This window comes from Rutidosis leptorrhynchoides, chromosome 6, assembly GCF_046630445.1.
Source record: "Rutidosis leptorrhynchoides isolate AG116_Rl617_1_P2 chromosome 6, CSIRO_AGI_Rlap_v1, whole genome shotgun sequence".
NCBI lineage: Eukaryota > Viridiplantae > Streptophyta > Magnoliopsida > Asterales > Asteraceae > Rutidosis > Rutidosis leptorrhynchoides.
Window position 1 is genome coordinate 386,296,485 of NC_092338.1, and position 19,110 is coordinate 386,315,594.

The 19,110-nt window shown below is 35.0% G+C and overlaps 1 protein-coding gene across 1 annotated transcript; it reads right to left on the bottom strand.

Moving 5' to 3' along the window:
* Positions 1-16,968: 16,968 nt before the first annotated feature.
* LOC139854965 (uncharacterized) lies at positions 16,969-18,030 on the bottom strand. Its single transcript, XM_071844234.1, has one exon. The coding sequence runs from the start codon at positions 18,028-18,030 to the stop codon at positions 16,969-16,971; it is 1,062 nt and encodes a 353-aa protein (XP_071700335.1).
* Between the last annotated feature and the right edge of the window lie 1,080 nt (positions 18,031-19,110).

Below are 19,110 nucleotides of genomic sequence, written 5' to 3' on the forward strand. Positions count from 1 at the left end.
TTATTTGTGTGCGTATGTTTTTTTCAGGAGAATTGGTATGGGGGTTTATATATACACAAAAAATAGAGGCGGTATTTTGTTATTTTTAAGAGGGAGATTTTAAATTTTATTTTTTATCATCTTCAATTTAAATCACATTCACCCGCTCCATGTAAAAGAAACCCGGTCCGTTTGATTCATAGGTAGAATTGAGTCGAATTGATATAGTATTAAGTGTATGTTCAAGTGAGATTAAAATTGATTCATTGATAAAATGATAACTTACAAAATGAGAGAGATGATGTCCCTTATATACAATGCAACTAGATAAAACTACCTCCTAACTACTTACCAACTAACTTCTTTAACAAACTAAGAAAGAGTAATGAAAAATAAATTAAATGTAATTGCAGTCTTCTAAAGCCTCTTGTCATTTTGCACATTGGATTGATAGTGTATCATTTATTTCTTTATACCCAAGATGGCAATGTGTATGGATCACATATGCCAAACTTAGATATGCAGTTGTAGAAGGGTGATCTACTCAATCCTTTAGTGAACACATCTGCTATTTGAGCTGTGGTGGGAATGTATTGAGTAATGATTTGACCAGCTTTAATTTTATCTCTAACAAAATGGCAGTCTATCTCTATATGCTTTGTCCTTGCATGATGAACAGGATTGGCTGCCAAGGCAATTGTTGAATCATTGTCACAATAAATGGTGACAGGGAGGGTCCTGGGTATCTTAAGATCATGTAGAAGACTCTGCAACCATGTTAGTTCACAAGTGCAATCTGCAAGTGCTCTGTATTCTGCCTCTGTGGAAGACCTGGATACCACTGTTTGCTTTTTGGATAACCAAGAAATTAAACATGAACCAAGATATACACAATAACCAGTTATGGACCTTCTAGAGAGTGTGCATTTGGCCCAATCACTGTCACAATAAGCTTGTAAGATGAGTGAGGTGGACTGTAGAAATAGGAGACCCTGTCCAGGACATAATTTGATGTACCTAAGGACCTTGTACAATGCTTGAAGGTGGCTTATCCTTGGGTTTTTACTGTATTGGCTGAGTACCTGTGCAGCATATGCTAAATCTAGTTTGGTAATGGTTAGGTAAATCAGTTTTCCTACTAGAGTCCTGTACAGGGTTGCATCAGGCAATTATTCACCCACATTGTCAAAAAGATTGATAGTTGGATCTACAAGTATGTTGGAGGGTTTTTCATCTAAAATGTCTGCTAAGTGAAGTAGTTCCAAGGCATATTTTCTTTGAGACATGGTGAGGCCAGTAGAATTCCTTAGAAATTCTATGCCTAGGTAATAATGTATGGGACCTAAGTCTTTGATGCTAAAGGTTTTATCCAGATTATGTTTGAATTGTTGAATCAGTGAGGGATTGTTACCAGTAATAAGTAAGTCATCCACATAGATGACTATAGCTATGAAATCTTTGTTATGTTTTTAGGTAACTAGAGAAGTATCTGCATAGCTCTGCTTGAAACCCTGTGTGAACAGAAAAGTTGTAAGCTTGGTAAACCATTGTCTATTTGCCTGTTTTAGACCATATAGTGATTTCATGAGCTTGCAAACAGAGTTAGGTGGGACAGATTTTGTGTAACCTTGTGGAATGGACATGTAAACCTCTTCATGTAAATCTCCATGAAGAAATGCATTATTTACATCAAGTTGTTCAATTACCCAATTGTTGTGAACAGCTGTAGCAAGAAGTGCCCTAATAGTTACCATTTTGGCAACAGGGGCAAAGATTTCTTTATAATCTGTGCCTTCTTTTTGTGTATAGCCTTTAGCCACAAGTCTTGCTTTGTATCTTTCTACAGTCCCATCAGATTTCAATTTGATCTTGTAAACCCATTTGGAGCATATAACTGTTTTATTTGGTGGAAGAGGAGTATTGTCCCATATGTGATTTGACTCCAGTGCCAGAAGTTCTTTGGTCATTGATTCATTCCATTTGTCATATTTGGATGCTTGTTTATATGATTGTGGTTTCGCAAGGGTGTTGATTGAGCAAATAAGGTGCCTTTTTGTGGGTGAGATGATGTTGGAATAGTTTAGATATCTAGAATGATGAAATTTGGTAATTGAATGAATGTTGGATTTTAGAAGAGTGTATTGATAATCTTTGAGTTCATTTGGAATTGTGTGGATTCTTTTCGATGTTCTTATTGTAGGTTGTGGTTGGGTGTCTGTATGTGGAGAAGAGTGTGTCTCAGAGGTAGATGTATCAGCTTGTGTAGTTGGAGGTGAGTTTAATGGTGTGTCAGTGTTGTATGGAGGGATAGAGGATTGTGTTTGTGATGTGGAAGGGGAATCATGATTGGATGTAGAGATAGATGGGGTAGAGGATATAACTGGTGTGGTGGAAGTATTGTTTTGGTTTGTTTCTAGATGTATGTATGGATGGTTAGAGTTTGAGTTAGTGTTTGAATGCATTATGTTTGATTGAAGAAATGGGAATTGGCTTTCATCAAATAATACATGTCTGCTTACAAAGATTTTGTATGATTGTAGATCATAAAGATAATAGCCTTTTTGTGTGGTAGGGTAACCTAGAAGTACAAAAGGTATGGATCTACTTGCAAATTTGTCAGGTAAATGTGTATGAGCATTTGCTTTACAGCCAATGATCTTGAGGTGAGAAAGGTCAGGTGGTTTGTTGTAAATGATGAAATGTCCCGTTCTTATTGATTAAAAACGTTCCATATTAATTGATTTCGTTGCGAGGTTTTGACCTCTATATGAGATGTTTTTCAAAGACTGCATTCATTTTTAAACAAACCATAACCTTTATTTCATCAATAAAGGTTTAAAAAGCTTTACGTAGATTATCAAATAATGATAATCTAAAATATCCTGTTTACACACGACCATTACATAATGGTTTACAATACAAATATGTTACAACAAAATAAGTTTCTTGAATGCAGTTTTTACACAATATCATACAAGCATGGACTCCAAATCTTGTCCTTATTTAAGTATGCGACAGCGGAAGCTCTTAATAATCACCTGAGAATAAACATGCTTAAAACGTCAACAAAAATGTTGGTGAGTTATAGGTTTAACCTATATATATCAAATCGTAACAATAGACCACAAGATTTCATATTTCAATACACATCCCATACATAGAGATAAAAATCATTCATATGGTGAACACCTGGTAACCGACAATAACAAGATGCATATATAAGAATATCCCCATCATTCCGGGACACCCTTCGGATATGATATAAATTTCGAAGTACTAAAGCATCCGGTACTTTGGATGGGGTTTGTTAGGCCCAATAGATCTATCTTTAGGATTCGCGTCAATTAGGGTGTCTGTTCCCTAATTCTTAGATTACCAGACTTAATAAAAAGGGGCATATTCGATTTCGATAATTCAACCATAGAATGTAGTTTCACGTACTTGTGTCTATTTTGTAAATCATTTATAAAACCTGCATGTATTCTCATCCCAAAAATATTAGATTTTAAAAGTGGGACTATAACTCACTTTCACAGATTTTTACTTCGTCGGGAAGTAAGACTTGGCCACTGTTGATTCACGAACCTATAACAATATATACATATATATTAAAGTATGTTCAAAATATATTTACAACACTTTTAATATATTTTGATGTTTTAAGTTTATTAAGTCAGCTGTCCTCGTTAGTAACCTATAACTAGTTGTCCACAGTTAGATGTACAGAAATAAATCGATAAATATTATCTTGAATCAATCCACGACCCAGTGTATACGTATCTCAGTATTGATCACAACTCAAACTATATATATTTTGGAATCAACCTCAACCCTGTATAGCTAACTCCAACATTCACATATAGAGTGTCTATGGTTGTTCCGAAATATATATAGATGTGTCGACATGATAGGTCGAAACATTGTATACGTGTCTATGGTATCTCAAGATTACATAATATACAATACAAGTTGATTAAGTTATGGTTGGAATAGATTTGTTACCAATTTTCACGTAGCTAAAATGAGAAAAATTATCCAATCTTGTTTTACCCATAACTTCTTCATTTTAAATCCGTTTTGAGTGAATCAAATTGCTATGGTTTCATATTGAACTCTATTTTATGAATCTAAACAGAAAAAGTATAGGTTTATAGTCGGAAAAATAAGTTACAAGTCGTTTTTGTAAAGGTAGTCATTTCAGTCGAAAGAACGACGTCTAGATGACCATTTTAGAAAACATACTTCCACTTTGAGTTTAACCATAATTTTTGGATATAGTTTCATGTTCATAATAAAAATCATTTTCTCAGAATAACAACTTTTAAATCAAAGTTTATCATAGTTTTTAATTAACTAACCCAAAACAGCCCGCGGTGTTACTACGACGGCGTAAATCCGGTTTTACGGTGTTTTTCGTGTTTCCAGGTTTTAAATCATTAAGTTAGCATATCATATAGATATAGAACATGTGTTTAGTTGATTTTAAAAGTCAAGTTAGAAGGATTAACTTTTGTTTGCGAACAAGTTTAGAATTAACTAAACTATGTTCTAGTGATTACAAGTTTAAACCTTCGAATAAGATAGCTTTATATGTATGAATCAAATGATGTTATGAACATCATTACTACCTTAATTTCCTTGGATAAACCTACTGGAAAAGAGAAAAATGGATCTAGCTTCAATGGATCCTTGGATGGCTCGAAGTTCTTGAAGCAGAATCATGACACGAAAACAAGTTCAAGTAAGATCATCACTTGAAATATGATTGTTATAGTTATAGAAATTGAACCAAAGTTTGAATATGATTATTACCTTGTATTAGAATGATAACCTACTGTAAGAAACAAAGATTTCTTGAGGTTGGATGATCACCTTACAAGATTGGAAGTGAGCTAGCAAACTTGAAAGTATTCTTGATTTTATGAAACTAGAACTTTTGGAATTTATGAAGAACACTTAGAACTTGAAGATAGAACTTGAGAGAGATCAATTAGATGAAGAAAATTGAAGAATGAAAGTGTTTGTAGGTGTTTTTGGTCGTTGGTGTATGGATTAGATATAAAGGATATGTAATTTTGTTTTCATGTAAATAAGTCATGAATGATTACTCATATTTTTGTAATTTTATGAGATATTTCATGCTAGTTGCCAAATGATGGTTCCCACATGTGTTAGGTGACTCACATGGGCTGCTAAGAGCTGATCATTGGAGTGTATATACCAATAGTACATACATCTAAAAGCTGTGTATTGTACGAGTACGAATACAGGTGCATACGAGTAGAATTGTTGATGAAACTGAACGAGGATGTAATTGTAAGCATTTTTGTTAAGTAGAAGTATTTTGATAAGTGTATTGAAGTCTTTCAAAAGTGTATAAATACATATTAAAACACTACATGTATATACATTTTAACTGAGTCGTTAAGTCATCGTTAGTCGTTACATGTAAGTGTTGTTTTGAAACCTTTAGGTTAACGATCTTGTTAAATGTTGTTAACCCAATGTTTATAATATCAAATGAGATTTTAAATTATTATATTATCATGATATTATCATGTATGAATATCTCTTAATATGATATATATACATTAAATGTCTTTACAACGATAATCGTTACATATATGTCTCGTTTAAAAATCATTAAGTTAGTAGTCTTGTTTTTACATATGTAGTTCATTGTTAATATACTTAATGATATGTTTACTTATCATAGTATCATGTTAACTATATATATATCCATTATATGTCATCATATAGTTTTTTACAAGTTTTAACGTTCGTGAATCACCGGTCAACTTGGGTGGTCAATTGTCTATATGAAACATATTTCAATTAATCAAGTCTTAACAAGTTTGATTGCTTAACATGTTGGAAACATTTAATCATGTAAATATCAATCTCAATTAATATATATAAACATGGAAAAGTTCGGGTCACTACAGTACCTACCCGTTAAATAAATTTCGTCCCGAAATTTTAAGCTGTTGAAGGTGTTGACGAATCTTCTGGAAATAGATGCGGGTATTTCTTCTTCATCTGATCTTCACGCTCCCAGGTGAACTCGGGTCCTCTACGAGCATTCCATCGAACCTTAACAATTGGTATCTTGTTTTGCTTAAGTCTTTTAACCTCACGATCCATTATTTTGACGGGTTCTTCGATGAATTGAAGTTTTTCGTTGATTTGGATTTCATCTAACGGAATAGTGAGATCTTCTTTAGCAAAACATTTCTTTAAATTCGAGACGTGGAAAGTGTTATGTACAGCCGCAAGTTGTTGAGGTAACTCTAGTCGGTAAGCTACTGGTCCGACACGATCAATAATCTTGAATGGTCCAATATACCTTGGATTTAATTTCCCTCGTTTACCAAATCGAACAACGCCTTTCCAAGGTGCAACTTTAAGCATGACCATCTCTCCAATTTCAAATTCTATATCTTTTCTTTTAATGTCAGCGTAGCTCTTTTGTCGACTTTGGGCGGTTTTCAACCGTTGTTGAATTTGGATGATCTTCTCGGTAGTTTCTTGTATAATCTCCGGACCCGTAATCTGTCTATCCCCCACTTCACTCCAAAAAATCGGAGACCTGCACTTTCTACCATAAAGTGCTTCAAACGGCGCCATCTCAATGCTTGAATGGTAGCTGTTGTTGTAGGAAAATTCTGCTAACGGTAGATGTCGATCCCAACTGTTTCCGAAATCAATAACACATGCTCGTAGCATGTCTTCAAGCGTTTGTATCGTCCTTTCGCTCTGCCCATCAGTTTGTGGATGATAGGCAGTACTCATGTCTAGACGAGTTCCTAATGCTTGCTGTAATGTCTGCCAGAATCTTGAAATAAATCTGCCATCCCTATCAGAGATAATAGAGATTGGTATTCCATGTCTGGAGATGACTTCCTTCAAATACAGTCGTGCTAACTTCTCCATCTTGTCATCTTCTCTTATTGGCAAGAAGTGTGCTGATTTGGTGAGACGGTCAACTATTACCCAAATAGTATCAAAACCACTTGCAGTCCTTGGCAATTTAGTGATGAAATCCATGGTAATGTTTTCCCATTTCCATTCCGGGATTTCGGGTTGTTGAAGTAGACCTGATGGTTTCTGATGCTCAGCTTTGACCTTAGAACACGTCAAACATTCTCCTACGTATTTAGCAACATCGGCTTTCATACCCGGCCACCAAAAATGTTTCTTGAGATCCTTGTACATCTTCCCCGTTCCAGGATGTATTGAGTATCTAGTTTTATGAGCTTCTTTAAGTACCATTTCTCTCATATCTCCAAATTTTGGTACCCAAATCCTTTCAGCCCTATACCGGGTTCCGTCTTCCCGAATATTAAGATGCTTCTCCGATCCTTTGGGTATTTCATCCTTTAAATTTCCCTCTTTTAAAACTCCTTGTTGCGCCTCCTTTATTTGAGTAGTAAGGTTATTATGAATCATTATATTCATAGATTTTACTCGAATGGGTTCTCTGTCCTTCCTGCTCAAGGCATCGGCTACCACATTTGCCTTCCCCGGGTGGTAACGAATCTCAAAGTCGTAATCATTCAATAATTCAATCCACCTACGCTGCCTCATATTCAGTTGTTTCTGATTAAATATGTGTTGAAGACTTTTGTGGTCGGTATATATAATACTTTTGACCCCATATAAGTAGTGCCTCCAAGTCTTTAATGCAAAAACAACCGCGCCTAATTCCAAATCATGCGTCGTATAATTTTGTTCGTGAATCTTCAATTGTCTAGACGCATAAGCAATCACCTTCGTTCGTTGCATTAATACACAACCGAGACCTTGCTTTGATGCATCACAATAAATCACAAAATCATCATTCCCTTCAGGCAATGACAATATAGGTGCCGTAGTTAGCTTTTTCTTCAATAACTGAAACGCTTTCTCTTGTTCATCATTCCATTCAAATTTCTTCCCTTTATGCGTTAATGCAGTCAAGGGTTTTGCTATTCTGGAAAAGTCTTGGATGAACCTTCTGTAGTAACCAGCTAGTCCTAAAAACTGGCGTATGTGTTTCGGAGTTTTCGGGGTTTCCCACTTTTCAACAGTTTCTATCTTTGCCGGATCCACCTTAATACCTTCTTTGTTCACTATGTGACCGAGGAATTGAACTTCTTCCAACCAAAATGCACACTTTGAAAACTTAGCGTACAATTCTTCCTTCCTCAATACTTCTAACACCTTTCTCAAATGTTCACCGTGTTCTTGGTCATTCTTTGAGTAAATAAGTATGTCATCAATGAAAACAATGACAAACTTGTCAAGGTATGGTCCACACACTCGGTTCATAAGGTCCATGAACACAGCTGGTGCATTAGTTAAACCAAACGGCATGACCATAAACTCGTAATGACCGTAACGTGTTCTGAAAGCAGTCTTTGGAATATCATCTTCTTTCACCCGCATTTGATGATACCCGGAACGTAAGTCAATCTTTGAATAAACAGACGAGCCTTGTAGTTGATCAAATAAGTCATCGATTCTCGGTAGTGGGTAGCGGTTCTTGATGGTAAGTTTGTTCAACTCTCGGTAGTCGATACACAACCTGAATGTACCATCTTTCTTCTTGACAAACAAAACAGGAGCTCCCCACGGTGATGTGCTTGGTCGAATGAAACCACGCTCTAAAAGTTCTTGTAATTGGCTTTGTAGTTCTTTCATCTCGCTGGGTGCGAGTCTGTAAGGAGCACGAGCTATTGGTGCAGCTCCTGGTACAAGATCTATTTGAAATTCAACGGATCGATGTGGGGGTAATCCCGGTAATTCTTTCGGAAATACATCAGGAAATTCTTTTGCGACGGGAACATCATTGATGCTCTTTTCTTCAGTTTTTACTTTCTCGACGTGTGCTAGAACAGCATAGCAACCTTTTCTTATTAGTTTTTGTGCCTTCAAATTACTAATAAGATGTAGCTTCGTGTTGCCCTTTTCTCCGTACACCATTAAGGGTTTTCCTTTTTCTCGTATAATGCGAATTGCATTTTTGTAACAAACGATCTCCGCTTTCACTTCTTTCAACCAGTCCATACCGATTATCACATCAAAACTCCCTAACTCTACTGGTATCAAATCAATCTTAAATGTTTCGCTAACCAGTTTAATTTCTCGATTCCGACATATATTATCTGCTGAAATTAATTTACCATTTGCTAATTCGAGTAAAAATTTACTATCCAAAGGCGTCAATGGACAACTTAATTTAGCACAAAAATCTCTACTCATATAGCTTCTATCCGCACCCGAATCAAATAAAACGTAAGCAGATTTATTGTCAATAAGAAACGTACCCGTAACAAGCTCCGGGTTTTCCTGTGCCTCTGCCGCATTAATATTGAAAACTCTTCCACGGCCTTGTCCATTCGTGTTCTCCTGGTTCGGGCAATTTCTAATAATGTGGCCTGGTTTTCCACATTTATAACAAACTACATTGGCATAACTTGCTCCGACACTACTTGCTCCGCCATTACTCGTTCCGACACCATTTGTTCCTTTCGTTCTATTAACCCCTGGTCCGTAGACCTCACACTTCGCCGCGCTATGACCATTTCTTTTACACTTGTTACAAAATTTGGTGCAGAACCCCGAGTGATTCTTTTCACACCTTTGGCATAGCTGCTTCTGATTGTTGTTGTTGTTGCGGTTATTATTGTTGTTGGGATGATTGTTGTAGTTGCTGTTGTTGTTGTTGTTGTTGTTATTGTTGGGCCGTTTGTTGTAGTTGCGATTGATGTTGCGATTGTTGGGATAATTGTTGCGATTATTGTTGTAATTGCTGTTGTTGTTGTATTGGTGATTCTTATCACCGTTTTCCTCCCACTTTCTTTTGACTTGCTTCACATTGGCCTCTTCAGCAGTCTGTTCTTTAATTCTTTCTTCAATTTGGTTCACGAGTTTGTGAGCCATTCTACATGCCTGTTGTATGGAGGCGGGCTCGTGTGAACTTATATCTTCTTGGATTCTTTCCGGTAATCCTTTCACAAACGCGTCGATCTTCTCTTCCTCATCTTCGAATGCTCCCGGACACAATAGGCACAATTCTGTGAATCGTCTTTCGTACGTGGTAATATCAAATCCTTGGGTTCGTAACCCTCTAAATTCTGTCTTGAGCTTATTGACCTCGGTTCTGGGACGGTACTTCTCGTTCATCAAGTGCTTGAATGCTGACCACGGTAGTGCGTACGCATCGTCTTGTCCCACTTGCTCTAGATAGGTATTCCACCATGTTAACGCAGAACCTGTGAAGGTATGCGTAGCGTACTTTACTTTGTCCTCTTCAGTACACTTACTTATGGCAAACACCGATTCGACCTTCTCGGTCCACCGTTTCAATCCGATTGGTCCTTCGGTTCCATCAAATTCCAAAGGTTTGCAGGCAGTGAATTCTTTGTAGGTGCATCCTACACGATTTCCTGTACTGCTAGATCCAAGGTTATTGTTGGTATGTAGCGCAGCCTGTACTGCGGCTATGTTTGAAGCTAGAAAAGTACGGAATTCCTCTTCATTCATATTCACGGTGTGTCGAGTAGTCGGTGCCATTTCCTTCAAAATAGTTAAATGGAACAAGTTAATCATACAGAATATTAAGAGTAGTTAATAGTATTTCGTAGCATAATATGAACTCATTTATAAAAGCTTTTTCTTCATATTAGCGTTTTATAAGTTTAAATTCGGGTAGTACCTACCCGTTAAGTTCATACTTAGTAGCTAATATACAATTCAACTACTACAATTCTATATGAAAAATTGATTATAATAATATTTCGCGTTCAAACTTTTATACAATATTTTACAAACTTACAATACCGCTTATTTTACATAAAGCATGAAATATAGCACACAATAACTTTGATACAAGATAGTTGTGAAGACAATTCTAGCTAGTACACAAGTCGTTCAGCAAAGGCAATAAAGACACGTAATTCATACGTCCAGAAACAAGTCATGCATTCTGGTTTTACTAGGACTACTTCCCATCCTTGGTCTTGTGCAACATAATCGTTATGGCCGTTGATAAGACAGCGTGTTGTAACGTCATCAAAGGGAAGAGGGTTACGTAATGTCCAACAGTCCCGTAATAATCTAAAAACCTCATTTCTTACCCCAATTACCGACTCCGTCACTTGTGGAAACGTTTTGTTTAATAGTTGTAGCCCGATGTTCTTGTTCTCACTTTGGTGAGAAGCGAACATTACTAATCCGTAAGCATAACATGCTTCTTTATGTTGCATGTTAGCCGCTTTTTCTAAATCACGAAGTCCAATATTCGGATATATTGAGTCAAAATAATTTCTTAACCCGTTGCGTAAAATAGCATTTGGGTTCCCCGCAATATATGCGTCAAAGTAAACACATCGTAACTTATGGGTTTCCCAATGTGATATCCCCCATCTTTCAAACGAAAGTCTCTTATAAACCAAGACATTCTTGGAACGTTCTTCGAATATCTTACAAACTGATCTCGCCTTAAATAGTTGTGCCGAAGAATTCTGGCCGACTCTAGACAAGATTTCATCAATCATGTCTCCGGGTAGGTCTCTTAAAATATTGGGTTGTCTATCCATTTTGTGTTTTTAAACTGTAAAATAGACAAGAGTTAGATTCATAAAAAAATACTTATTAATACAAGCAATTTTTACATATATCATAAAGCATAAGAACACTATATTACATATATTACACCACACGAATACAACTATCTTATTCCGACTCGCTCGTTTCTTCTTCTTCGGTTTTAGTTCGTTTTGCCAAGTTTCTAGGGATATATGATGTTCCCCTAATACGAGCCGTCGTTGTCCACATTGGTTTAGAAAAACCTGGTGGTTTAGAGGTTCCCGGGTCATTGTTACAACTTAAGGACTTCGGGGGTTGACGATACATATAAAGTTCATCGGGGTTGGAATTAGATTTCTCTATTTTTATGCCCTTTCCCTTATTATTTTCTTTTGCCTTTTTAAATTCAGTTGGGGTAATTTCTATAACATCATCGGAATTCTCGTCGGAATCCGATTCATTGGAGAATTGGTAATCCTCCCAATATTTTGCTTCCTTGGCGGAAACACCATTGACCATAATTAACTTTGGTCGGTTGGTTGAGGATTTTCTTTTACTTAACCGTTTTATTATTTCCCCCACCGGTTCTATTTCTTCATCCGGTTCCGATTCTTCTTCCGGTTCCGATTCTTCTTCCGGTTCCGACTCTTCTTCGGGTTCCTCTTCGGGAACTTGTGAATCAGTCCACAAATCATTCCAATTTACATTTGACTCTTCATTATTATTAGGTGAGTCAATGGGACTTGTTCTAGAGGTAGACATCTATCACATAATATCAAACACGTTAAGAGATTAATATATCACATAATATTCATATGTTAAAAATATATAGTTTCCAACAAAAATGTTAAGCAATCATTTTTAAAGAAAACACGGTCGAAGTCCAGACTCACTAATGCATCCTAACAAACTCGATAAGACACACTAATGCAAATTTTCTGGTTCTCTAAGACCAACGCTCGGATACCAACTGAAATGTCCCGTTCTTATTGATTAAAAACGTTCCATATTAATTGATTTCGTTGCGAGGTTTTGACCTCTATATGAGATGTTTTTCAAAGACTGCATTCATTTTTAAACAAACCATAACCTTTATTTCATCAATAAAGGTTTAAAAAGCTTTACGTAGATTATCAAATAATGATAATCTAAAATATCCTGTTTACACACGACCATTACATAATGGTTTACAATACAAATATGTTACAACAAAATAAGTTTCTTGAATGCAGTTTTTACACAATATCATACAAGCATGGACTCCAAATCTTGTCCTTATTTAAGTATGCGACAGCGGAAGCTCTTAATAATCACCTGAGAATAAACATGCTTAAAACGTCAACAAAAATGTTGGTGAGTTATAGGTTTAACCTATATATATCAAATCGTAACAATAGACCACAAGATTTCATATTTCAATACACATCCCATACATAGAGATAAAAATCATTCATATGGTGAACACCTGGTAACCGACAATAACAAGATGCATATATAAGAATATCCCCATCATTCCGGGACACCCTTCGGATATGATATAAATTTCGAAGTACTAAAGCATCCGGTACTTTGGATGGGGTTTGTTAGGCCCAATAGATCTATCTTTAGGATTCGCGTCAATTAGGGTGTCTGTTCCCTAATTCTTAGATTACCAGACTTAATAAAAAGGGGCATATTCGATTTCGATAATTCAACCATAGAATGTAGTTTCACGTACTTGTGTCTATTTTGTAAATCATTTATAAAACCTGCATGTATTCTCATCCCAAAAATATTAGATTTTAAAAGTGGGACTATAACTCACTTTCACAGATTTTTACTTCGTCGGGAAGTAAGACTTGGCCACTGTTGATTCACGAACCTATAACAATATATACATATATATTAAAGTATGTTCAAAATATATTTACAACACTTTTAATATATTTTGATGTTTTAAGTTTATTAAGTCAGCTGTCCTCGTTAGTAACCTATAACTAGTTGTCCACAGTTAGATGTACAGAAATAAATCGATAAATATTATCTTGAATCAATCCACGACCCAGTGTATACGTATCTCAGTATTGATCACAACTCAAACTATATATATTTTGGAATCAACCTCAACCCTGTATAGCTAACTCCAACATTCACATATAGAGTGTCTATGGTTGTTCCGAAATATATATAGATGTGTCGACATGATAGGTCGAAACATTGTATACGTGTCTATGGTATCTCAAGATTACATAATATACAATACAAGTTGATTAAGTTATGGTTGGAATAGATTTGTTACCAATTTTCACGTAGCTAAAATGAGAAAAATTATCCAATCTTGTTTTACCCATAACTTCTTCATTTTAAATCCGTTTTGAGTGAATCAAATTGCTATGGTTTCATATTGAACTCTATTTTATGAATCTAAACAGAAAAAGTATAGGTTTATAGTCGGAAAAATAAGTTACAAGTCGTTTTTGTAAAGGTAGTCATTTCAGTCGAAAGAACGACGTCTAGATGACCATTTTAGAAAACATACTTCCACTTTGAGTTTAACCATAATTTTTGGATATAGTTTCATGTTCATAATAAAAATCATTTTCTCAGAATAACAACTTTTAAATCAAAGTTTATCATAGTTTTTAATTAACTAACCCAAAACAGCCCGCGGTGTTACTACGACGGCGTAAATCCGGTTTTACGGTGTTTTTCGTGTTTCCAGGTTTTAAATCATTAAGTTAGCATATCATATAGATATAGAACATGTGTTTAGTTGATTTTAAAAGTCAAGTTAGAAGGATTAACTTTTGTTTGCGAACAAGTTTAGAATTAACTAAACTATGTTCTAGTGATTACAAGTTTAAACCTTCGAATAAGATAGCTTTATATGTATGAATCAAATGATGTTATGAACATCATTACTACCTTAATTTCCTTGGATAAACCTACTGGAAAAGAGAAAAATGGATCTAGCTTCAATGGATCCTTGGATGGCTCGAAGTTCTTGAAGCAGAATCATGACACGAAAACAAGTTCAAGTAAGATCATCACTTGAAATATGATTGTTATAGTTATAGAAATTGAACCAAAGTTTGAATATGATTATTACCTTGTATTAGAATGATAACCTACTGTAAGAAACAAAGATTTCTTGAGGTTGGATGATCACCTTACAAGATTGGAAGTGAGCTAGCAAACTTGAAAGTATTCTTGATTTTATGAAACTAGAACTTTTGGAATTTATGAAGAACACTTAGAACTTGAAGATAGAACTTGAGAGAGATCAATTAGATGAAGAAAATTGAAGAATGAAAGTGTTTGTAGGTGTTTTTGGTCGTTGGTGTATGGATTAGATATAAAGGATATGTAATTTTGTTTTCATGTAAATAAGTCATGAATGATTACTCATATTTTTGTAATTTTATGAGATATTTCATGCTAGTTGCCAAATGATGGTTCCCACATGTGTTAGGTGACTCACATGGGCTGCTAAGAGCTGATCATTGGAGTGTATATACCAATAGTACATACATCTAAAAGCTGTGTATTGTACGAGTACGAATACAGGTGCATACGAGTAGAATTGTTGATGAAACTGAACGAGGATGTAATTGTAAGCATTTTTGTTAAGTAGAAGTATTTTGATAAGTGTATTGAAGTCTTTCAAAAGTGTATAAATACATATTAAAACACTACATGTATATACATTTTAACTGAGTCGTTAAGTCATCGTTAGTCGTTACATGTAAGTGTTGTTTTGAAACCTTTAGGTTAACGATCTTGTTAAATGTTGTTAACCCAATGTTTATAATATCAAATGAGATTTTAAATTATTATATTATCATGATATTATCATGTATGAATATCTCTTAATATGATATATATACATTAAATGTCTTTACAACGATAATCGTTACATATATGTCTCGTTTAAAAATCATTAAGTTAGTAGTCTTGTTTTTACATATGTAGTTCATTGTTAATATACTTAATGATATGTTTACTTATCATAGTATCATGTTAACTATATATATATCCATTATATGTCATCATATAGTTTTTTACAAGTTTTAACGTTCGTGAATCACCGGTCAACTTGGGTGGTCAATTGTCTATATGAAACATATTTCAATTAATCAAGTCTTAACAAGTTTGATTGCTTAACATGTTGGAAACATTTAATCATGTAAATATCAATCTCAATTAATATATATAAACATGGAAAAGTTCGGGTCACTACAAATGAGTTCATATGAACTTTTGTTATTTAGATGTTTGGATGGTAACCTGTTTATAAGATAGGCTGCTGTGAGAATGCAGTAACCCCAAAGATGAATTGGTATGTTTGATTGAAATCTTATGGCTCTTGCTACTTCTAAGAGTTGTTTATGTTTTCTCTCAACCCTAGCATTCTGTTTGTGGAGTGTAGGGACAACTTGTTTGGTGTATTATGCCATTGGCATGGAAGAAATCTGTGAGATCTTGATTAACAAATTCAGAACCATTGTCAGTTCTAATGGTTTTTATGGTTTTATTGAAGTGGTTGATGGTATAAGCATGAAACATTTAGATGCGTGAGATGGTGTGGTGTTTACTAGGTAAAAGATGTATCCATACTGCCCTAGAGTGGTCATCAACTATAGTTAGGAAGTATTTACAGTTATTCATTGTCTTGTGTTTATATGGTCCCCATAGATCCATGTGAACAAGTTCAAATAAACTGTGAGAATAAGATTGACTAATGGAAAAGGGTAAAGAATGCTGTTTAGACATAGGACAGATATACAAGAATTTGTAACATGATTACACTTTATTACAGTTTGCTTGATGTTTTTCATTACATGAAAAGAAGGGTGGCCAAGTCTGGCATGCCACAATGATGTGTCATCTGTTGAGGTGAGTGTAGGAATTTGTTGTATGGAGTTGAGTTGATATGTGTTGTCTTGTTTGAGTACATAGAGACCATTAAAGAGGGTGCCATGAGCAATCCTCTTGTGATGGTCCTAAAAAATAGCAAGATAATGGTGTGAGTAGAACAGATAATGGAAGATATTTGCCTAATTTGCTTACAGAAAGAAGAGTGTATGAAAAACTAGGAATGTAGAATACATCATGAAGTGTAATGTGTGAGTTTATGACTACAGATCCTACTTTGGTTACAGAAGTGTTATGACCATTTGGCAATGTGATTAGAATTGGTGATTTGCAATTTTGCACATTGTACATGTTGGTTAGGGTAGTAGAGACATGGTATGTGGCACCACTGTCAACAATCCAAGCATCTTTCACATGACAAACTAATGAAGCAATTAACCTGTACTTTTGTGTTGTAATATGAGAGGCAATGAGTGTGTGTATACCTGCTTGAGATTGTGAGTTTGGTTCTGATTGTTGTGTATTCTGTATCATCATCATCACTTGATTGAGTTGATTCTGAAGTTAGTCCATCATAGCATTCATTGCAAGATCCATATTGTTGCTATCAGTAGTGGTGGTCATCATGTTCACCTTTGCTGGTGTGTATTGTGAAGAGGTCTTGTTTGATGATGGATTGAACTTTCCATGAAGTGGATAACCCACTGGATAACCTACAAGCTTGTAGCATTCATCTTTTGTGTGTCCTTCAAAACCACAATTTCTACAGTATATGCCCTTTTTGAATGTGCTATTCTTTGGTTGATTCCCAGTGTTCATGGTAAACCTGTTGTTGGACCACTTTGATGAAGAGTTATTTGAGTTTCTGTTGTAGTAACTGTTTGCAGATAATGCAGCAGATGTGATAGGTTTGGATGTTGAAGCAGCCTCCCTTTGCCTTTCTTCTTGCCTGATCATACCATAGGTTTTTGCAACACTAGGTAAAGGCTGCATAAGAAGGATTTGACCTCTAATGTTTGAATAGCATTCATCTAGTCCCATAAGAAATTGCATCAACCTCTTCCTTTGGTCCCTTTCAACATTTGTTTTCCCATTCTCACATGTGCAGGTGCAGGTACAAACATAAGGTGCCTCTATTGCATATATCTCATCCCAAAAACCTTTGAGCTTGTGGTAATATACCTCAGTTGTGCATTGATTTTGTTTGAGTTGAGTGATATCATTTGTTAGCTGATAAACTCGATGTCCATCTAGTTGAGAGTAATGCTCCTGTAGCTCCTTCCACAAATCCTTTGCAGTGTTAGCAAAGCTTAAAGAATTGCTAATTTCATATGAAATTGTTTTCAGTATCCAAGATATGATCATATCATTCGTTCGTTCCCATAATGCTCTTGTTCTTGATGAGGTTTCAGGTTCTACAAATTGACCAGTAACAATCTGCAATTTGTTCTTCGCATTCAGTGCTATCATCATCGATCGCCTCCATGAACTGAAATTGTCAGATCCTGTGAGTTTCTTCGATATGAGGATTAAACCTGGATGATCGTTTTGATGTAGATATAACAGGTGGTTTGGTGAATTCAGATCATCATCTGATGAGTTTGTATCGATTTGAGTGGTCGGCATTGTTCTTAATCAGGTAATTCGAAAATTAGGGTTACGATATTTGGGAATTAGGGCTACGCTGAGTGTTTGCGTGAATTGAGATGAAATTGAGATTGATTCTTGATGAATCGGTGTAGAATATGATGAATTTGTGATTGAGAATCGCCGATCTAGACGATCTTGATGGTGATTATAATATTGATGATGAAATTGAGATGAAAATCGGATCACCTAAGGTGATAACCGCTCTGATACTATGAGATTAAAATTGATTCATTGATAAAATGATAACTTACAAAATGAGAGAGATGATGTCCCTTATATACAATGCAACTAGATAAAACTACCTCCTAACTACTTACCAACTAACTTCTTTAACAAACTAACAAAGAGTAATGAAAAATAAATTAAATGTAATTGCAGTCTTCTAAAGCCTCTTGTCGTTTTGTACATTGGATTGATAGTGTATCATTTATTTCTTTATTCAAGTCGATTTGAAATTTTTAAAGTATGTATTTTTTTATATGTGAATTATTAAATTGTGACGGAGAGAGTAATTATTGAAGTTTACTTACTTCACTCTCCACTAACATAATTATCCCTTATCTAATCAATTCTTTTTTTATTGATTGAAATGTAAAGTTGCACACCACGGAACGCAAATATTGATTTATATCATGTTATGTTTCTTATTTGATACTCCTATTTGATTTGAATTTGATGATGTGAGATCACGATATCATATATGATATCTTTTGAAAATATGTTAATAATAAAACAAAATATAAATATAAAATATTTTAGTAAAACATCAACGAAAATAAGATGCGGTTTTGATAGTAGAGGATAGTGTATTTCGGGTACTACCCATCTTGTAGTTGGAAATCATCAAACATATGCTAAAATTTTATCGTACAATATTATACTTATAGCTAAAAAAATTATACAGTAATGATCTATATATATTCTATCTATACTATATGATATATATACCCGTTTAGATTAGAGTGTGCTAACGTTGGACACTTTTTGTGGTGGTGAAGCTAAGTGGCTGGAGTAAAGGACAAGTGAGTATGTGTGATCGCATCTGAATGTGCCCCC